Source organism: Oreochromis niloticus, linkage group LG10 (genome assembly GCF_001858045.2).
Source record: "Oreochromis niloticus isolate F11D_XX linkage group LG10, O_niloticus_UMD_NMBU, whole genome shotgun sequence".
Taxonomy (NCBI): domain Eukaryota; kingdom Metazoa; phylum Chordata; class Actinopteri; order Cichliformes; family Cichlidae; genus Oreochromis; species Oreochromis niloticus.
The window spans coordinates 10,595,922-10,619,157 of record NC_031975.2 but is presented as its reverse complement, the minus strand read 5'-3'; the positions used below and the strand labels follow the sequence as shown (position 1 = coordinate 10,619,157).

General features: G+C 41.1%; 1 protein-coding gene across 2 annotated transcripts; it reads right to left on the bottom strand.

Annotated features, from left to right (window-relative positions):
• Positions 1-5,333: 5,333 nt before the first annotated feature.
• LOC100699242 (gap junction delta-2 protein) lies at positions 5,334-23,123 on the bottom strand. 2 transcript variants are annotated; one of them, XM_005471995.4, is made up of 3 exons: positions 21,418-23,123; positions 19,660-19,716; positions 5,334-7,712 (listed from the first exon to the last, which is right to left on the bottom strand). In XM_005471995.4, the coding sequence occupies exons 1-3, from the start codon at positions 21,486-21,488 to the stop codon at positions 6,848-6,850; spliced, it is 993 nt and encodes a 330-aa protein (XP_005472052.1). In that variant the 5' UTR covers positions 21,489-23,123; the 3' UTR covers positions 5,334-6,847. The 2 variants fall into 2 exon arrangements, with proteins under 2 accessions (XP_005472052.1, XP_003456909.1); XM_003456861.5 differs by lacking the exon at positions 19,660-19,716 and having other exon boundaries at positions 21,418-23,117.
• Positions 23,124-23,236: the final 113 nt, after the last annotated feature.

The following is a 23,236-nucleotide window of genomic DNA, read 5'->3' as shown; positions in this document are numbered from 1 at the left end:
GACAACACAAAAAGCTAGCCTAATCCGAAACAGATATGAGTACAAGTGAAACTGATGAGTGGTGGCGTGTCTAGAAAGCATAAGAAACACATCTGAGTCATAATACTGCAGGGCAGCAGTCTGCAGAGTGAGTGACTGAAGTCAAGAAGCTCAGCTTCTCCCAGTGGATCAGGGTGAAGATGCTGAAGAGTGCGTTAATGTGTGGAATGCACCTCGATCACCGCCGCAAACTGGTTGCACTCAATTTTTTTTATTGCCAGGCAGTGTTGGTTTGTTCATTTTTCATTCAACTGTATTAATATTTATTATATTCTACTGATGTTTTCTATTCATCCACTCTCTTCTGCTTTTCCTTATCCAGGGGGGGTGGAGGCTATTCCAGCTACATAGGGTGAGAGGCGGGGTACACCCTGTTGGGGGTTGTTTTGTTTATTTAACTTAAGCTAAGTTAAATAAACAAATAGGTTTAATAAAGTCAGTGTGTAACACCTTTACTCTCTTCAGCTTCTACCAGCAAACACAGTGTTTTATAGAGCACTGTGTAAATTCACTACATAAAAATTCTAAACAAATAATAAACCTTGTGCTCATAGCTAATTAAACTTTAATAAATTGTCATTTTAATTGGAAAGTTGGAAGTTAAAGAGGCATGGTTGAATAGCTGTACATCCAATGGACAGTGAATATATTAAAAACATATATATATATTAATATGGTGGGGATGGTGTGACAGAAGCAAATGAGCTGCTGTGGTGACCCCAATAAGAAACATCTGATAGAAGAAAAAGAAAAAGATGAAATTGTTATTCCATTAATAATGTTTACTAAAGATTATTAAGGTTTAACCACTGTTACTCTGTTTTTAGCCTGTGTATTAAAAACTAATTTCCTTATAGAGTTTAATTGAACTGGTTATTATATTTTAATATTTAATTTGTCCCAGCTGATAAGAAACAACAATAATTACACTCTAATTGGCTCTCGTATTGTTTTTCACACTGTGTTATGACATTGCTGCTGGCATCTGAGCTTCTCACAAGGTGTCCTGTGGCATCAGCGTGATGACACATCAGAATGGCAGTAACAAGACAAATTTCACTCCCGGCTCGTCACATATCGATGCTTCTTATAAAGACGCCTCCCCCGTCCCTCCCCTCGCTTCCTATTTTTACAGACCAGACAGCTTTAAGCATCAATGCTTTTAAGGTGCACTGTTAATGTTGTATTTTCACCCAAATTAAATATAATCAAACAGCTAGTCCAAGCAAAAGTAAACAGTGGGTGAATATACACTCATATTTGTTATCTTTAATGCTGTATGTTTTTATATTTTTCAGTTGTTGTGGATTTTTGGTACTGTGGATTTTCATGTTGTAATTTTATGGATTTGTTGTCTGGGATATATTGTTGTACATTGTCTGACTGACTGTTAATTTTCTTCAGATTCAGCCTTGTAATTGATGCTGTTGACATACACTGGTTACAATATTAGCAATTTCACCTTCATATTAATCATCCAAGTGCAAATGGACTACAATATTTCATTGTATTTACATTTTATAATGAGTTTTATATTTAAGGAAAATGTGCATTTATAATATTCAGTAGTTTATGAGCAAATTATCAATCAAACTAGTAATTCTCAGTTCATTGTTTTGTTAACAGTTAACTATAAACTAAATTTGAAATAACTTTCCAAGTTAACTTAAAGTGCAACCAGTGCTGCTAATGCATGCTTTAATGCACGGGAGACAGTTGATGAACTCCTTGAGTGTATGTGGCTGTGCTCTACTAAATGGACTGCAGTGCTATAGTATAAATGTGCTGGTACAGTATGTGTGCATTGAGTGACAGCTTTATTTTACAGCAGTGATAAGAGAACATGAAATACCAAATATTGTAATATTCTTAGCTTTTATTAAGTGGACAGTATCAATTAAACACAGATTCTTAGAGGTTCACATGGTAAGTTTAAGTTCTTTACATATCACTTTAATTAGGAATATCTCAGGTGCCTGACCTGTTATTTATCTTATGCTTGTGTGCTGCTGCTGCAATGCTGCAGAATGAAACACAGCGCAATGTGTTCCTAACTTTTCATCATGAGTCTTAAGTATTGACGTGCTACTGTGGGGCGACTGCAGGAGATGCGGTGCAGTGCTGTTTCTGCCCTTCACTGCTGCAGTCTCTGTGGTGTTTAACATCGTTACTGCCCTCATGTCACCACAGCAACCAGTCTGGTTACATCCTCAGCAAGGCCTTTGTTTAGATATTTATTATGGTCTGTGCATATGCGTGTGCCTGTGAATGTTGGGTGCTTGTTGATGCAGAGGTATATTGGTCACAACGGAGAGTCAATCACAGCTATCCATATGTCAATAAAAACACACTTTGACCTTTAAGTGAATGAATAACCACAAGTTTCATTACTTTACATCCTATCAGACAGTCAGCTTTATTACCACTCCTCTCCTTCCCCCTTGTCTCTCTTGTGGTATTTTTCCAGGATGTAGCCACATGCCGTCTGCACTGCTGAAGCTTTAATAACACTAAAAGGCTTACTGCCCCTCTCCCTCCCAGCACCACCACCTCTCTTTTCTCTCCCTCAGTAACCATGGTCATTATTGAAATTATCACATCCTATCTAGTACCTTACCGATGAGTCAAAACAATCCTAGAACACAAAAGCAGGACTATGAGAAAAATCTTAAAATGATATTTTTTTAGCATCAAAATGTGGAATCAGTGAGAGTAAAAGAGAAAAACCACAATGGGAAGTTCTCACTTTGTAATGTGGTAAATTTGCTTCACTCAGGAGTCTTATATTGTGCAAGTGAACAGATTAAATATCTATTATTTATCAACAGAAACCCAGAGAGTGCACTGATGTATCTCTCAAACATGTATCATTTCTCCTTGCTGAATAATAAATGTTAAAGCAGGTTTTGAGTCTATGCAGCTGAAAGCACAACATTATGGATATACAGCACCTATGTAATCCACACAGCATGAAGCTACAGTACATTTAATGTTGTATCGCAATGTCATGTGTGCAGCTAGAAATGGAACTTACTAGCTTACCAAATTACTTCTTCTAAACCTTTACTTTATTATTAGCCTTCTTAGACTTATTATTGACATAATATCCTATGATCTCTGTGCTATGTTTTTTTTTTAACGCACCACTATTTTAGGTAAATTTATGTGTGAAAGTTTAGTTGATTTATTGATGAAGAAGTCGCTAAATGTGCAGCTGCTGTGACAGTCATGCTAATGTTAGCGTCTATGTAACGCTCATTATGCTAGCAGATATAGCCTCAGTATGAGGTTATAGGGTTATATGTCAATAAAATCTTTTCATATCTATGGTTTCAACATATAAATAATGCCAATGATATATATATATATATATATATACATATTTAAAAAGGACCTAAAAGGAGGGTTTACTTTCAAAGGAACACTGAAGGCTGTATCACAGGAATTGATGCTAACAAGATTATTTTTTGGCAGCTTCTTACAATGTATTTGATAAAAGACATTTGAATGGGGTTTTAGTTTTGCATTTTTATCTAATTTCAGATACATAACAAATAATAATAGCTTTCTGTTTTAGACATTTTGTAGCAAAACCAGTCATATTATGTTATTTAAGATTTTTATTTCAGACATCCAGCCAGCAGCAGGAACAGCAACGAATATAGAAGCAGCTCCCTCTGGAAAGTCACCTTCAACCACCACAGACAGCTTCTTATTCTACACGCATGTACGTTTCTGTTTTGCTTTAGCTACACTGCTAATGCAGTTTTTGTTTAGTTTCACTTAGAGTACACTTTATGGACAGAAGTATAGGCCCACACCTCCTAACCTTTAAATTCTGGTGTTTTCAGTCCTTTGCTATGGGTGTATAAAAATCAAGCACCTAGCCATGCAGTTAGCCTTTACCAACACTTGGGTCATTCTGAAGAGCTTGTAATACTGTAATAGGATGCCGCCAATGATACTGGCAATGTTTCTGGCGGTTGATTTTCTACTTATTCAAACAGGAAAAAGAAAGACAGAAAATCCTCTTATAAAACCCTTAATTAAATTTCCATTAGTCAAATCACATTCTAAATGTCGCTGAACATTTATAAAATAGGAATAACACATTTAACCAACTAGTATTTATGACAACAGCTAGCAAGAACAGTGACATTTAAAAATTTAGTCAAAAGAAATCAAATTTCAACCCTTCTAGATATTTCATGATAAGCTGTAAGTGGTATTATTGCAAAGTGTATAGTAACCATAGTAACTTACCCACAAAGTGGGAGACCACATATAGTCTGGGGTCGGAGACTGCTGAAGTGTATAGTCCATAAAAGTCGCCAATGCTCTGCTGACTCAGTAACTGCAGAGAAACCTCCTGTGGCATTAACATAAGCACAAAAATTGTGCACCGGGAGCTTCGCACTGGTTTCCATGACCGAGCAGCTCCTGTAGGTGTAACGTGTAGCCGGTGTTCTGACAAAACGTCCTACTGTGTCAAAACATCCTACCGTAGCGTAAATTTATAGTCATGTCTATCAATCCGTGCTACCTTATTAGAATATACTACCTTACGTGGTTTATGCCTCCATCGTACATATCTATAGGTTGGACATTCTGATAGCCAAATCACACTTATCAAAACGTGCTAACAACGGAGCGTGGTGTCCACTAACTGCAGGAGGACTAAAATTAATTGACAAGGTTTACGCTGTATGCCAGTTTACAGAAATTTAGAAGTACTAAATCAAGACTTGAAATATGACTTCAATTGAGACTCCAATTTGGAGTATTTTTGCAAAAAAAACAAAACGCAACTTGGCTTGAAAAGTTAACAAATTGACAACAGCTTAAGGAAAACAAGTATCAACTGTAATAAAGAAGTAAAACATATAATACTAACCATTTTTCACACGCACAAGATCGAGGTAGGATCAAATAATAGGCGTGTACTATTAACACCGTAAACATGGGCGTTTTGAGTTGTGCGCATGCGCAGTAACGACAACTAGGACAGCTTGATAGGTAGGGTGTTTTGTCAGAACAGCGGCCCTGTACTTTTGTCCATATATTTTAAATGAAGACTTTTGAAACTCACCATTCTTTAAGCTTGAACCTACACTGCACCTCATTAGCAGTAGTAATAGCAGTAAACATATGCTGATGTAGTGTTGTAGTGAAATTTCTTTTGGCATGGTGTACCTGCGTGACTGTTATCTATCAGCTAACACCTCACAACAAAAGTAGAAAGGCAACAGTGCATAGTAATTATCACATCTTTGTTAAACAAAGCACAGCCAAAATCACTGCATAATGATTTATTCACATATTTTTTGTCACATACTAGATATTATTATTATTATTGTTATTGCTGCAGTTGTGGCGCCTTTCAGGTATTTGCTTTCATTATTCCCATAACGAGATTCTATGCTCATATCTCTTTATAGTTTTCATCTTCATGCATGCTGAGTATTACGTTTCACAGGAGCAGGATGCAAATAAATTAAACAGTCTCTTTTTTGAAGTTACATCTCATAATCTATCCATTCTAATAATGCTTCAGTTACATGCCTTTTTCAGAGTCCATAGAGGGAAGTCACTTCTTGGAACATACAGTCTCCATCAGAGGGTAAAGGCATTACAAAGAGCACATTATTAATACATCTCATTAAAGCTGGCAATCTATGATTAATTTTCATAACCAACCAAGCCCCTATTCCCCCACCCAAGAACAGCCTATCTCTACCGCATAGTGAAAACACTAAGTGTAATTATAACATTTCATCTATGTACAGTAACTTTGAAATATGGCACCAAATCAGCTTGTGAAAAAAAGCTTGAGGTTACATGTTAAAATATTTGTGACTACAATACTTTTCCTGTTTAAAGTGTGTAATTCCATTCATAAGCTTTCAACAGCAATAACATTTTACAAGCCAAAGTGCAAACACTGGCACACTTTTCTTGATTTTTTTTTTCTGTTTTTTTGTGAACGTAAACAGTGCCTTGCAGGCACTGGGAGCATTGTGGTGCATTGACACAGTGTTGGAAAGTAATCTACCTCATCTCCAGTGCACCCTGTGTCCCATTTTGAACAGAAGCTCTCAGGTGATGTGAGTCTGCAGTCTGTTTGGCACCTAATGCGGTGAAGAATATGGAGATTTGTGAGAAATTTTAGGAAAAGAGTCTGATACAATAAACGATGTGTTCCAGTTTACTAAACATTTTAGTGCTAATCATTTTGTGTTGTTCAAAAGGTGCTTGTTTGTCCACTGTGTGGTTTTGACAGCATGGACATTATTTTTCTCTCAGTAGCTCAGATTAGTTTAGGATTCAATTTTCCTGACTTGAGTCAGAGATTGGCTTTTTTTTCCCACACATGCATATGCATGCACGCGCTTAAGCTCTTGCATATGCACACATAATTGGAAAATGAGAGGATTTCTAAGCTACAGCAAAGGCAAATAATGAAGAACTTCAGATAATTCAACCTCACACAACCTTTAAACCTACAGTCTATTAATATTATTTGTAATTGCTCAGTTTTGTCAGTTGGGTTCTGTGAAGGCACCTAGTGTCACCTAGGCAGAGCAGAGCTCTCAACGTTACAGCAACACAGTTACCTTTTTAGTTTCAAAGTGTCAAAAACTCTACTTGGTGAAGTAATGGTTCATCGTCACTACACAGAGTCCATCTGTGCTCCTGAATAATAATGCAGTTGTCAGTTTTGTGCCTACTGATGGGTGGTCTGCGGCCAGGGAAAAGCTCTTCTCCAATATTTAAAAGGTCTTTGAGCCCCCAGGCAGAGAAGCCTCTGTCAGACGTAGGCTGACTCACTAGACTGGGTCCTGCCCAGGTTTGGGGCTTGGGACATGTGTGAAACATCCTTCTTGCGCACTTCACAGATGGACTTTCTCCGGGCCTGCACCCCTCTGATGGCCGTTTTTATCTTCCTCCAGCCAAGGTGGTTGAGCTCTGCCAGGTTAAGTAGCACACATATGCCACTAACTGCAAACATAAAGACCAAAAACACAGTCTTTTCTGTGGGACGGGACACGTAACACTCCACCTCCTTCACACATGGGTAGCGATCGCACTCAAACATCCCCGGCACGTTGAAGCCGTACAGGAAATACTGGCCCGCCAAGAAGCCGATCTCTAGCGCATTGCGGAACACAACCTGGATGACGTAGAAACGGGAGATGCCTTCTTGCCGTCGCACTTTAGAGCTCTTGTGAGCTGGAGGGAGTCCCCGGGGTCCGTTAGGGATCTCCTTGACCTCCAAGCAGTCATGATCCTCCTTACTACTGTCTGGGTGCACCAGGATGCCGTTGATGTTTCGGGCATGAAGCTTACGAGAGTGGTGGTCATGGTGGCGACCGTGGTGGCCATGACCATGGTGATCCATGTAAGGATGCAGCAGAGAGTAGCTTCGATCACGTGCTTTGGCCGACTGATGGACAGAATAGGTGATGAAGCACAGGCTTGGCGTGCACACCAGGATTATCTGAAAAACCCAGTAGCGGATGTGCGAGATCGGGAATGCCTTGTCATAACAAGCCTGGTTGCAGCCGGGCTGCATGGTGTTACAAATGAACATGATTTGCTCGTCCTCATACACCTTCTCCCCCACTATGCCAACTATTAAGATACGGAAAATCACCACCACTGTCAGCAGGATCCTGCAGAGACAGAAGGAGAGAGGGCAGGAAGGGGAGGTGGTGAAACAAGAGAAAGACAGCATCAGTTAATGAGGAGCAAATCCACAAAGGAACATTATATGTGGGCATGACTGTATGATTGAGTCGGTATAAAGTTAATGGTGAATAGGTGCTGTCGACAATAGTGGTTTTGATTTTTTTGAATATGCGTTTCTGAAAATTAAAGGGACAGTGACACTACATTCACTTTGCATGTGTGTGCGTGTGCACGCGTATTTGTGTGCTTGTGCGCAGCTGCCGTGATAAACAATACCCTGGGATGATGGAGCTGTGCTCTAGATAGCATGCACACCTCAGGTCACTAATCATAAGATAAAGGTGATTTCACACTCATTTTCACTGCTGGACTGAAATGGAACTGAATGACAACAGCTACGATAGACACTCACTCATTTAAGAATCAGTCTCGCATGTTAGCATATTTCCCCTAGTGTTAATTAGCTTTTATCGAACCTACCAAAATATCTCTGTTGCAAAGCAACTGAATAGTATATTGCTGTATAAATAACCTCCTTCTGTTTCATTGTTGACTCCCAAGTGAGGAAAGAAGCATGCGCCATATTAGGGGGCAACAACTGTCACAGTTGCAAAGCTTTTAGATGCGTAGCTATTTAAAGAGCTCACATACAAAAGAACGAGTTGCCTCAACTATAGGGAGCTGCTCTCCCGAGGAGGTGGCATTTGCTAAAAACTGCAAGGACTTCCCATTGAGCATCATTAGTGCTTTGCTGCAGTTATAGAAAGCTGTGTCCAGGGACCGGTGGATCTAGAGAGCAGTACAGCTGTTCTGTTATTTTCATGGTGTCGATCCAGTATGGGCACTGCGGAGGAGGACTCTGGCTTTAGGGCTGCAGTGTCAGCTCTTTCTAATGAGCGAGGAAAGCCTGCACATCATTGAGCTCCCTGGTATTTATGCCACAGCCGTGGATGTGAATGCTCCCTGTGTGGAAGAGCCAGTTGCTTAGCACACTCTTGTATCCAAGCACAAGAGGGGGCCACAGACAGCAAGTAAAGGGATAGAGATAGATGGGAGCTGGCCCTGAAGTGAAAGGCAGCTACGTAGGACAATAGCCAAAGTAATGGGATTTTGTTGCATTTTAAATATGCACGTGCATCCTAACTTGTTTGCTATAAAATGAGACTCCATACTTTATCTTTTAATGAGGGCTCATAATGCCTACCGACCTTCAGTGACCAGTAACCACAGCAACCTGCAGAGGATGGCTGTATAGACACCCAGTACGGAGGGAAAAAATAGCCTACAGTTGTTAGAAATATCCGACAAGTCAAAAAAATACATTTGCTTGAATGATGTGAAAGAGGAGACAAGTTGCTAAAGCCAAGGGAAAGACGGGTGAAGGTAAGAGGTGCACCAGGGGAACATGCGTTAGCATGAAACAGACTTAAAATAGAGCAGTGCCTTGCTGCAGGACTATCGCTGCTCCACCTGCGAATGCATGCCTGTGTGTGTTTTTTGTGCGAGGAAGACAGGCACGAGGACACAGACACAAAGAGGAAGAGTCAGCCATGTGTATGACTTGTGCAAAATGGCAAAGACTCACAGTCGCCTGAGCTCAGAGCAGCTGCGAGCGTGCACGCTACACTGACTTCCGTCGTGCTTAAAAACCAAGCAGAATAAAGCTCCCCCGCATCTTTGGACTTTCAGAAGTTCAAATCTGGTCCTGTGTGTCATTCACATTAAGACATCTGTCACCATCTGCTCCTTTGCGGTGAGCCTGATGTGTACGGGCTCACTGGTGGTTTGACAGCAGTCGATATGTCTGAATGAATGATATTGATGGTTCTCTGCACCACAGGAAGATTTGACGCATTCTGCTCACAGGGATGGAGATCTGTGGTCGACACAGCTCGTCTGTATGCAAATATTTGTTTAAAAGATAGAGGATATATGATTAACTCTAGGTCAGTGTCAGTGTGAGAATCTGCAGTGCTGGATGCTGATTTATAACCATGCAAGAGGCTCGAGAGCAGCTTTTCTGCATTATACCTTGATTTTCTAATCAAGGTAATAAAAGACAATGGCTGCTTCTCTGCCCAGTGATAATTACTATGTCATAATTACAATTTAATGCCACTAAATCTGCCTGCTGTCAACATCTATGTGTAATGCCACAGACTCATAGGCGACATGATTTTTAATGTTGAACTGAAATATTCTTAGTTCAGACTGTCCTCAGACTGAAGGTAAGAGGACTCCACTATGCTGTCATGTGTTCATGATTGTAACAGCTTTTTCAGTGATGGACCAAATCCAGATCTGTTGACAAAAATTTTAAATAGCACTCTATACCAGTCTTTCATTACATCGACATAGGTGAGTATGTATTTGTCTGTAGTCATCACCATCTAAACGAAAAGACTGTGCTTTTTTCCCTAAACATGTTAGAGCGATAAGGACTTGCAGTTTTCTTGTGCTCTTCAGAGTTTGTTCAAGTAAGAACATTCCAGTGTACCTATGGGCATTCCTTAGTGCAGCATTGCAGTCATTTAAAAATCCAGTCATTACTTCTGCTTTTTTTGTCATTAAAAAAAAATCCCAAGGCGTTCCCTGTATTGAGTGCTGTGTGTGTTTGTTTGTGTGTGGTGGTTTATGTGTGAGCTCTACTGCTGGATAACGGGATAATCAGCATGGGGCAGATTGCTGCATTAGCAGAAAGCAGCGCCCGAACGTTGTCTGCAAACATCAGTGCTTTAAGTCCTGCAGCATAACTAGCCAATACAGTAACTAGGGGAAGATTGGGGCAGCCCGAAGGCCTGAACCTGCAGAATATTCAATAACAATCATGAATAATGAAAAAGATGTCAGAAGTTTTAGTGTCTCAAACCCATGGGGCAGAATATTAAAATACTTGAAGAGTTGATTCATATAAGTGGGCATGAAAAAGATTCAGGCATTACGACATATCACAGCTTGGTTCCTGTCACCAAAAGTTTCTTAAATGGCTGCTAAATTGTCTCCCACATCAGCCCCCACTCGTCACCTAATTTAGCATCCTGCTTCCCGGAGGACCCGGCTAAAGCTACGACTAATCATTACATTTTTAGAGACCTTCTAAATCCCTACCACTGTCCGGGAGATTTGATAAGATTTAGAAGAAAGTCAATCCTTCTGCGTCTGTTGGTCGCGTTCACGTCTGGATCTTCTGTTTTAATATCTGCTTTCTTGGGCTGCACCACTGACAGCTGACATTTTCATAAAGCGCAGAGACAAACAGCAGCTCATGGGCATGTTAACGTTTATGTCTAGAGGGACAGAAATAGGAGGAAGTAAAGATAATGAGGTGGTATTTTGTTGCGTTAACCTTCAAAGTGATCCTCAGGCAGCTGATTGACCTGTAAGATTGTGTGTGCAGTGTAATGTTAGGTGCTCATCAGCTGGTGTGTCGGCTGGACATGCAAGCTCTGTCTTTCCCAGAGGCTTTAACACACACACACACGTTCATTCATGCAGCAGCTGCTGTCGCCAGCCTCCAGGGAGAACAGAGGCCCACAAGCACAGACGCACCAGAAAACCTACACTTGCTTTCATACATAGATTGTGAATATAAGAAAGTAACTGTTAATATATGAAGGTGCACAGACTGGCCTCTGAAGCGCTGGATAAGTGCAGTTATCTGTGAAGAAACCTGGATAAAAATATTCCTACCACCCATACACTCTCAATAAAAGGCTCCAATGATTGCTGATGGCAGCACATAATGAATAAAGACCTTACCGGGCCTTGAAATTAGACAGCTTAATTATCAGAGTGCAGACATTTCTATCCACCCGCCCCTCATCACTGCTCCTTTCTTAAAGTGTTTTAATGGTTTAAGGTCTTGCCCACATATCAGGCAGATGTGTACGAATGCCTGAAGTGCAACTACGAATCAGCGTGACGAATACGGTAATATAAGCTAAACTTGAGCTGCAATGGTTCTCTTATTCCCGCTGTCTTGAAAAACGTTACTGCGAGTGTGAAACAGAAACGGTTTTTAAAAATCAGCCCGAGTTTAGCGATGTCAGACTCAAACCATAACAGCTTTTTCATCCTGCTAGTTTCCACTGTGCCACGACTCGGAGTCAACATGGGCAGAAATGTAATTATATCACTTGCTCATTCAACATCTCAGAGGGAAATGGCCTCCAGCTGTTTTGCAGGAATAACGGAGGAAACAGGAAAGTTAATTGGGGGAGACTCTACAGGTATCTGTGCCAATTATACCTCAGCTAGCAGACAACAGCGAGATCTCAATCTTCATAGCAAAACCATTATAGCTGCGCTTGAGAAATATGCCTTAGAATGGTTTATGATGGGTATTTGTATTTTATGCCAAACTACTTCACGCCACTCAAAGAAAGCTGGGTGAAGAAATTCCTACACACAGCGTTTCTATTAACTCATCGTGTGGCCTAACCATGCGCGATGATAATGCAGAGCACACCAGATGCAGCTTTCCTCTATCCCGTTTGTCTTTATGTCATCTAAAATTACCCTTTCATCTCGACTCAAGCTAGCGGAGGCAAACATTATGCAGAAGTGTTTCTATCTAAAATAACTTGAAAGCTAAATGAATGGCATCAGCATTTCTTTGTCTATCCCGAACCAGCACGTTTTGCTGATCACATCAATATACAATTTCAGAAGATTCCATATATATATAACATCTTGGCTATCCAGTACAGGATTTGGAGTAATGATGGGATTTTACACACATCAGGTCTCCCATTTTAATCCTGTAATACATTTTTGTACAGATGGCCCCGCCCCTCCCTGAGCCTGGTTCTGCCGGAGGTTTCTTCCTGTTAAAGGGGAGTTTTTCCTTCCCACTGTCGCCAAAGTGCTTGCTCATAGGGGGTCATATGATTGTTTTTTCTCTGTATGTATTATTGTAGGGTCTACCTTACAATATAAAGCCCCTTGAGGCGATTTTGATGTTGTGATTGGGTGCTGTGTAAATAAAATTGAATTAAATGGAAATTGAATTGAAAAATATCAACATTTTTGGTAAATAAATACACAAGGGTGACTTAATCTGGGCAAATGACTCAGCATCACTGTTATGGAAGTCTGGTTACAGTGGATAAAGGAGTTACAGGAGACATTTTTTTTATATATTTATTAATGAAATGCTTGATATTGAGAAGAAAAGAGATGATTACAGGTTAGTGCAGCTAAGTTTACGCAGCTCTGAAGCTTCACACAAGTTTCTCCCAAACTAGATAACAAGTAGTCAAAGATATCCTTGATAAAAACAGGAAACATCACCGCGTCACCGAGGCTGACCTTTTCAGGCCTACCCAAAATAGCGAGACTTCTCCATCATAGGAAATTGGTCTCATACTTTAAATGGTATTTGTTCAGGACGTTGCATAAGACCCCTTTTTAATTTTGATAGTTCCCAGAATGCATCAGCTCTGCTCTGTCTCTCTAATATGTTTTAGTGCCAGAACCTTTAAGTCTTGCTGCAGAAAAAAATGAGCTGCCTCATGTGGTTGCATTGCATGTTTGTGTTCAGAGGATATCTTCTTAAGCATATAAATCTGGTGCTGAAAAGTCACAAATTATTAGAAGTTTTTGTCCCTAATATTTCAAACAGCACTCACAAGTTTTCCCAGACTAGCATATTTAACCTTAATTTTTATGCATGCATTTCATCTGGCTGTTTAAAATCTTAGTAAGTGTCTAGAATGGTTACTTTTTTATGAAAATATCTGCACTGCTAAAATGTAGCCTCTACATAAGCTCAGTAAACAGAACCTTTGCTGCTTGTCAGCGCTGGTTAGATTGTGTGTTGGGTTGCAAAGATTTAATTGTAAGGCTTTTAGTAAAATTGTATGTAGCAAGTTTCTCTCTAAAAAGTATTAATGGAGTTTTAGCCTCGTGGAGAGAGGCTGGAAAAGCACTTCTGATATATAACTTGCTAGTTATAAAACCAGCAAACACAGAGCTACATTAGTGATAGTTGCTGTAAAAGCTTCTAATCACAGGCTAATTACTGGAAGTTACTGAAAGACCATAAAAACACTTTGTGAATTCAGATGCTTTGTTCATCACAACGTGCGAGCTTTTGTTCGCTTAAACATTGGATTAGAGTTGCATACAATAACCTGACTATAATATTTGTGTTTGCATATGTTCCCGCCTCATGGCTTTTCTGGCAGATTATTTAAATTCTAATCAGTTGTCCTTTCTGAAAGTTAGAGCACACTAACATGATGGTTGCTTTCCAAATCAAGTGGCTTACTATAGTAGAGTACTGTCATTATGTATCACAGTAATCTATGATTCAATCTGCACATTAATGAACGTCCCTAACTTCCTTCTAATGTGTGTTTTCATTTCTTATTTCAACTGAGGGAAGTGTATTTGTTATTAATGAGGATTTATGTCATTGCAGCCTCAAACTGCGTCTTTTCTTTCCTAAACCTGCACTGTGTGCATCAGGCATGAATTGTGCCATTAAAGACAGTCAGACTCTAGTGACGTGGTTGGCTCCTGTAAAATGACTTCCCACTATATAACATGATAGCACCCTCGCTCGCTGTGCAAGGTGAACGCTTATATCATGTCTCTCCCACTCAGCCATGCCCGCCTCCTAACTCTGTCCATATTTTAAACCTTCACTAGCTGATGGCTAAGTTTGTGATTAGGCTAGTGGTGTGTGGTATCGAGCTGATGCCAGATCAACACAGGACCAATACTGCTGATACCAATACTGATACTGATACTTTTAACCTGTAAAGACAGCATATGGAGGGAAAAGCAGTGGCGTCATTTATGAGATGAATCATCATTAATTTTACAAATTCTGAACACATTTCAATGACTACTAATTAACTGTTTTCTAACTGTTTTTACTAATTAACTAATTTCCACAATAATTAGTTAACTCAACGAAACGCGCCTTTCAGCTTTTCACCTTCTGTTGTTTAAATGTGCCATAGGCTGTGAATACAATAGATAACAACATTCAATTGGCTACTGAACTTAGGATAGAAACAAGGCATTGATCCTATCGTGCTAGCATTGATCCAATACCAATACCAAGGTTGGCATAGATAATATCGATATTGGGATCGATCTGTCCACCTGTAGAATAGGCTGCTGATTTCTTTTTATTGATTTATTCTTTTTACATATTGTATTATCGTTTCATAGATTTGTTAGGTTGTCGGTGTCAAACATTTCTAGTTAGACATCTTTGCCGCTGGGATTTACCCACCAGGAAGTTAAAGTTTGTCTTTATTTTAAACACTGAATAATTAGAACACTGCAAATAGTTTTAAAATCTCAGTGCAGCCCACATGCATGCATGCTTCACTTCACATCTTTTAAATCAGCCCTTGTTTTTGTTAAAGAAAAAGAATTAAGCATTTACATTAGTCATTACTTCGGTCTCTGGCGCACATTTTTCCTGGACTACATTTGTCACTTTAAACACACCATCTTCACAATGCTTCCTTTAAGGGAGTTTGGGTGTTTAGTAACAGGCTCACAATTCATAAAAGTTTAACAAAAGCTGTCTGAATCGAATCAGAAAATATCACTACATGTGGGAAGTCATTAAATATACATTTAGGATATGCATAGGGGAAACATTACATGCCTGATAAAACTCTTACACACACCGCTGATGTGTTGCTGAAATGAATAACAGCCCGCGCTGAGTGAAAGCTGAGCTCAGCGCTAGTGGCAAACCGTGCAATCAATTTTATTCAACATCAGGGACTGCTGCACAAATAAACTAATGACAACTGTAGATGTGCAGGAAAACGGTTTAATTTGAACGACAGTCCTGCTCCTTGGCGAACGATGATGGATTACTAATCCTGTCTAATGCTGCAATATGGACGCCATTGTTTTGCTTTGCAACAAAACCTTCTCGAGCGGAATAAATCTTATCCAGGAAGATGGTTATCAATGATACATGAAGTATATTCTGTCAGAGGGGATGATGTCCTCAATTCACGCAGAGCATTCCTGCATCTCTGATTATTTTGGGAGAACTAGGGTGCCCTTCTCAAAGTAGGGTACCTCCTTCTTGTGGATATCCTGACCCATTTAGGAAATGAACATGGCCATGAAAACTGCAGGAGTGAACAACTTCGGGGCAAGGAGTGCATCTTGCTTTTAGAGCCAACAAACAAGAACGCAGATATGTTCGGTCACGTCGAACCTTTCAGGGCTGCCTGTCTAAGTGCAGATTCTTTCAGCCATATAAACAGCACTGCAGAGCAACAAGGTGTATTTCATACACCACTTTGTTGCATTAAAAGGCTGGTCAACTCTGCATACATTTTTAATGAATGACATCAGTTGCAACGTGCAACAAGAGGCACGAAGCATTTATTAAGATTTTATGGTTTATACTGCTTAAGTGGGGAGTGATAGATGATGAATAATGGATCATTTAGAGCTCCATCAGGAAAAAACAAATAAAGCGTAAATAGACGCAGAAATCTAAAAGTACATAAATGGATAACAGCAAACAGCACTTTGTAAACTAACTCTTAATCTGATTGAAATGCAGTTTACAGAATGTAATCTATGGAAATGTACTTTTGTGGCTTTAACAGCATAGACAGTGACGTTTGCATGTACTTTATCTCAGAATCAGCCTGAACATTTAAAAGAGCTGCTTCATGAACATTGCTGTCAACATTGTGTGCCGGGTCAGCCAGCAGCTTCAGATGAAGGATCTCTGACACAGATTCTGAGCGATAAACCTCTGCAGAGGGAAAACTTTTCTTCCTCCCTCTGTCTCACCCCCACCCTCATCCATCCGTTGCAGCTTTTTTGTTCTGCCTCTACAGCTCCCATCATCTTCTCTGTATCCATCCGGTTACCTTTATTATTTTATCTTCCTCGGATCACTCTAGTGCTCCATTATCTCTGCCTCTCTTTTTTTTTCTGCTCATCTTTTGCGCTGACCTCACTACAGCATTGCAGTCAAGGAGAGGCAAGTTGTAAATCTCGCACCCAAAGGCTTGATCTTCACACGGTCGGACGCATTTTTGTCACGGTAGACATCACAAACATTCACACCTGTGATCTGCAAATGGTTTGAGCACCACATGTGACACACACACACACACACACACACACACACACACACACACAAAATGTATTACTGTATGTGAATATTAAACTGTTTATTTCCTGTAGTTGTGTGCTTTAAAATATATTGTAATGATGTGATTTTTGTATACAGATTAAGGACTGGGGAAAATAACGGGCCTAGGCGTTAGATGCATGCCCTCCACATTCAGTTTGCAGTATTATATGGACATGTAATTTATTTGTCTATCGCACCTACTTAAAAACTTAATTTGTATGAGATTGTATAGACAAGAGGTGTTCATATGCTCGTCTGATCAGCAAGAATTACCAATAGGATAAAACAAAAAGTAAATTACTGCTGTAACATTTTTATTGTGAAGGCTGTAGATGTACAAAAAAGGGAATTATTGTTTTAATTGTAACCAGAAGTCAGTTAATATGCATAGAAAACAACCATAAACATTATCAAGGCTGCTAGTGTCATGTTTTACACAAATGTACACAAATAGAGCTGTGCCATTGGCATAAGAATAAAATAACAATTTAGTTTTCCTAATTTTGGTGCCTGAATGTTTAAGTTGGAGAGGATAGTGCTAACAAACATCACGTGTTCAGTGCAGATTTTGTTATATCTTTATTAGGTACAGAAAATAGATATATAGGTCTGTGTGTTGACCTCCATTCTTATCAGAAATGTCATTAATTTGTTACAATTAACAGACTGAGACTGACTATACTATCTAATGCAAAAGATTTCAGGATCATCATAACTGTAAATATACAGTAAAATTGGTTTGGGATAGAGGTGGATTAATGCAGCCTTGACAATGATTTTCATTTCCATGTTATCATGAGTACAGTCATCGGTTATCCATGCACACATTGTACATTGTGCAGTTAGAAGTCAAGCTTATGAAAATTTCACAATACACAACATTAATAACTGAATGAGTCATAATATGCAAGGCACCTGTGGTTAGTCAGAGGCACAGAAGCAACTCTCAATTTGTCTGTCTCGATCAAAGACCATAATTAAGCTAACCTATGCCACAGTGTAGAGTTGGTCCGTTTCTATTTTAAACACTCTTCTGTAATCCTGAGCTAATTATCTATCCTATGCCAGGGCATAGGTTAGCTTAAACCTACAATTAAGAAACTGCTTAATTGTAGCTCAAAAAGACAGTCTAAACATCTGAAAATGCTGACGGTGTCTCACGGTGGATTTACATCCTCGTGTCGGCACTCAAAAAAAGATGACTGACATGCAACCATGTTCCAAAGTTTGGATGCAGGGGAGACCTTTTATGTCGAAACGTCACTGTTCTGTGCTTTGGAACCGCATCCGTTAAAACTGCAAGCGAACACATGCAAACGTTGTCAAAGTAACGACACACAGGTTGAACATCCTACTTGTGATGCCATCTAGCAGTCGCTGCATGCCACACCCTGTGAAGTGCAGGACTTCACGACGCACAACAGTGCAACACTACAATCACGGTTGTGTTCACGAGTGCAATGGACCACAGCCAACAACCATTGTTGGCTGTGGTCAGTGGTGCAACAGACTTGAACCTTTCAACCCATAGAGGTCAGTGCAACAATTTTGACTCCACACATAATTTAGTGTGGGGTTTGGCGTTAACAATCTAGGAGGCACCTTGACAGCACAAAACTGTGCCAGTGGTGAACAATTCTCCAACTTGCTGGTACATCCAGAAACATCATTCTTGTCTTTTAATTATTAAGTGTCACTGATTTCCTGACCATGCAGACACATGCTTAGGTTTAGGAGTCAAGGCATTATCTTTAGTTGTTTTTGTCTTACTGCTGAGATAACCTAGGAATGTCTAATGTTTTCTTTTCCTTTCTATAGTTGAAAAGCAACATCACCACTTAAAAATAACTTGCTACAAGCTAGTCCACGGCCTTTCTGTCCAAAGTACTTGTGAGTTTTCCTGTACATCTTCAGATATCCTGCACACATGCTAACTAAAGGGACAAAATTGAAATCGGCATAAAGAAAATAAGAAGCTGTTCGGGGGCCTAAAACAAAAAATGCTTACAAATAATGTACAGAAAGACTCAAAAACAAAGGTTTCTTGGCTTACATAGCAGATGGAAGAAAAACGGAGGAAACCCCGCCACTGGGAAGCAGATAATGTTACAGCTAATGCTCTAGGGTCAACTAAAGAGCCTTGTAGGACAAACACTCTGAGGAAAGCCAAACACACGGGGATCATTTACAAAGCATTTCACTGTATTCAGCAGAGTCGAACATAGCTGTGGATTTCATACTACTATATGATGGAGATGCGCTTTTTTTTACTATCATTTAACTATCCAATGTCACGTGTCTTTGGACAGTTTGACACAACAGAAAATAAATATAGTAAACTCTACCACATCTCCCACAAAAAAGTGCCCTGTTCTAAATTGTACCACTCGATTTACTAAACACATCTTTGGTATTCAGGATACCCTTTATTAGTGTTCAGCCAGTGAAGTGCATGATCAACAAATAGCTCAAACTATGCATATAAGAAAAAACCACTGCATCATGAGAATACTCTTTATGACTTCTGAAAGAGGTAGCAGACAAATTGAGAGTTGCTTCTGTGCCTCTGTAGGTGGCGTGAATCATCCAGAGATTAATTTTCAGCATTCTTTGTACCCTGTGCTCACAGGATTTTACTGATTCAGCTTCCAGAACTGTTATTTTAAAGCTGCATTAAGTAATTTTTGACCACTAGGGGGCGGAAAGACTCCAAAACAAGTTCACAACAGTTAGCATCTAGCTTATCAAGGTGTTATGGCTAACATGTTAGCAAACAGTTGCCTACTCACATATCCAGCAGAAACAGAGCAACACGGACATCCCTTTGGTCTCCTTTATCTGGCCACCTGTTGAATGTAATTCCAATATTCACTGGCGTTTTAGCCCTTGTTCGCTCTTCCAACTCATAATTGTTTTTTTTTCTTTTGCTAAATCTCCAACCTTGCTTACCAGTTCCTTTGGCTTTTTTTACACAGGGCAGTTAGCTTCGGTACCGGGGGCGACTGCCCGCATTCATTCAAACCAGCATTGTTTTGATTTTTCCACTTAAAGAAACCAAAACAACTAGCTGAAAGCTGCGTAGAGCTTCCAAGTGGGATGTTGATTATCAGTGCTAGAACAGCACTCCAAAGCCATCAATGGGAGGGACTCGCAAGACTGTGAGATTGCTTAATGCATCTTTAAATCAAGTCAGCGTCCAGGTTATTGTTCCATATGAGGACTGGACTACATGAATTTGTTGGTTAATGCACTTTTAAAATATAGAAATGAGTTGACTGAAATGATTTGGTTGGAAGGAAGATCTCTGTCTTAGCTTCAAATTGCCGATCAGCTGAAATTTTGGTGTAGCTCACATCATCTCTGTTACTTTGACGCAGTTCCAGTGCCACTGGAGGATGTTGGCTTATTCACAGACAATGAACACATGTATGGGGCGCCGTTTGTAAACTGAAACATGCCGAAATTAACGGCATCATTTTTCCATACACATGAGCCAATTTGCAGTCCTTTAACTTACATGGGGCAAGAAACACACACACTCACACAAAAGACCACTGGAGCAAAAAGAAGTTTAGGCCATGTCCTTGTTGAGTTTGAGTTAATGAACACAGCAGGGCGATCACAGTCTTCACTGTTACTTTTTGTTTTTACCAAAGCAAAGCATCTTTTAAATGGCCGACATATACATCCAGATTTCACAGGCTGAAGCATGTTGACTCTTCACTTTGCCAAATGAGCATCCAAGCGGGACATTTGGATTGTGTTCACTGAGTGGAAAATTCCACTTTTGCAATCAATTAATCACACAGAGATGATGTGGGGCACGCATGTGGGGCACGTATTTCACACCAATTTTACAGCAAGTCTCCGTGGCATGTCTCCACTGCTAATCAAACTAAAAGCTCGTCTGTTCAACTCTCCACCACGAAACACTCTCACGCAAAGTATGACAATGTCTGCTGGTCAAAACTAATTGGATTAACTTTTTTTTAGGAAATAAAATCACTCAGAGTTCAGAGTCATTAACTCCCCCTTTGATTCTTCCTCCACACCTGCTTGCTCACCATCCTTTCATCTTCCGCACCTCTGCTCTCCTCTCCTCTCACTCCTACTCCCCTCTCCTCCTTCTGTCCTATTGGTCTGTGGCCAGCAGCATCAAGCATAATCTATCAATAGCTTGGCTATTAGCTAGTAAAAACATAGGAACCTCTCTGAATTAACCGTAATGCCTGCTGCTGACTATGTGCAATTAGGTTTTGCCTTAACTAATAGTGGGTGTGGAGGATAAGAGTGAGGAGAGCAGGGAGGAAGTAAGGACGGGGAAGGCAGGGAGGACTGTGAGGGATAGTGGAACAGAGGAGAGCACTGGGACAAGCCTTGAGGAGGGTAGTCTCTGTACAGATGCCATCCACAGATCCATACAAAACAACATGTAATGTGCTAAAAAAGAAAGAAAGAAAGAAAAAAAATCCCACCTCATCAGTTGACATAAAACCGCAGACACAAAACCAGAAAACACCAGCTTCCCACTTAAATCCATGTCTTACCTTCCGATCATAGTAGAGTGCTGCTGGACAGCCGCCTCCAGCAGCCTCTCCAAAATCGTCCACTCTCCCATGGCGATGAAAAGACGGCAGAACGGTCAGAAGAAACAGGGCTTGGGGACCTGACCCCGCTTTCCTCCAGGGAACTCCTTCGCCTTGCTCTCAGGACCAGCAGAGAGTACAGTCAAACCACCCACCCACCCCCGTCACACCTCGGCTCCCTTTGACCTCTACACGTTGACCTGGCCGCTTATCAGTTAATCTCTGTGCACGTGAATGAATGAGTGTCTTCTCCTGGGCCTGTCCCGCTCTGCTCCTCTTCCAGGTGCTGAAGAGGTGCTGAGCTGATCGCCTCCCCACCACACACACACACACACCACTCCCCCACCTTCTCTCCCGTAGTCTCTCCCCCTCCCTTGTGCAGTGATGCTTGTCCTCCCCCTGCCGCACTACTCCGCTCTGCGCTACAGCATATGCTATAGCTCACTGAATGACAGCCATGATCACCCTCTGTTTTCCACTTGCCTCTGTTCTCCTTCCCCTCTCCTTCTTCTGTCCCTGCCTTTGTCCTCCACCTTACCCCCAGGGCACTCCTTGTACTTTAGCTGCACTCACTGCCATCGGTGCTCCTCTGCAATCGTCCTTGCATTGTGTAGAAGCTTTGCCTTTGCTGCACCCTTGCTACTCCAACCTAAACACACACACACAACACATACAGCTGATCCTCCTTGGCTCACCTCAGCAAACGGCACTGTAAACACACACACACACTTGCACTCGATGACAGCTCTGAATCCCACTCTCGCACTTCCTACTGAGGACTGCAGATCCACGCCAGCACACAAAGCTCCTGCCTGCTGAATGTCATTTCATGACTGGAGGAATGGTCGCTCCCACAGCTCTGAGTGCTACAAGGACCCATAAAAACCTGCATACACACACATGCATACACACACATGCACACACGCACGCTCAGAGACACACACTCAAACACGCTGCCACCCAGCCCCTCAGTAATAAATCAGCTGCTTTGCTGCATCCAGTGAGGCTGAACCCAGTCAATGTGCTGCAGACCTGCTGTCCTGTGTTGTCCTGTGTTGTCCTGAGTTGTCCCCCTGGCAAAATTCAGCACAGTCCAACACCAAGAGTCATGTCTTGCAGGGATGAAAAGCTGTCCTGAGAAACCTATTTCTGGGCTCCATCATCTTGCACCCCCCCTCCCTCCCGCCTCTCTCCCTCCTGCTCTCCTTCACCTTCGCTCTCTTCCTCCTTTTCCTCACGTTTGTTCTGCAGATCTGAGTCCTGCCAACTACCTCTGTCTCAGCGTTCGGTCCCCATCTCTGCTCTGTGCTCTCCCCTCTCTCCCTCTCTCTCTCTCTGTGTCTCAGCCTCGTTCATCGCTCTATCTCTGTCACACTCTGTGAGCATGCAACACCCCTCCTCCTCCTTTCATAGATCTGCTCTCTCTCATCCCTCCTTCTCGCCCTCCCTCCTTCCCTGCCTCCTCTTGTAAATGTGCTTGGATTGCTACTCTGATCTCTGCTTCGGTTATGCTTGCAAGAATGCCTCCCACTGTACTGCTGTGCCTGTTCCTGCCTGATGTTGCACAGAAAAGACGGAGTTGTGATCTAACTGCGCCTCCTGCCCTGTGTTCATTGCAGTTCTTTGTTCCAGTCTGGAAGCTCGACGGTGTTTCCCTTCACTTCAAATGCTCTCTTCCTGGTTTTTTCCCCCCCTCTCATCATCTAACCTCATGATTCCAGGAGGAGGATTACAGGAGAATTGTAGCTCTGCTCCACCCCATCCCCCACATATCCCCTCC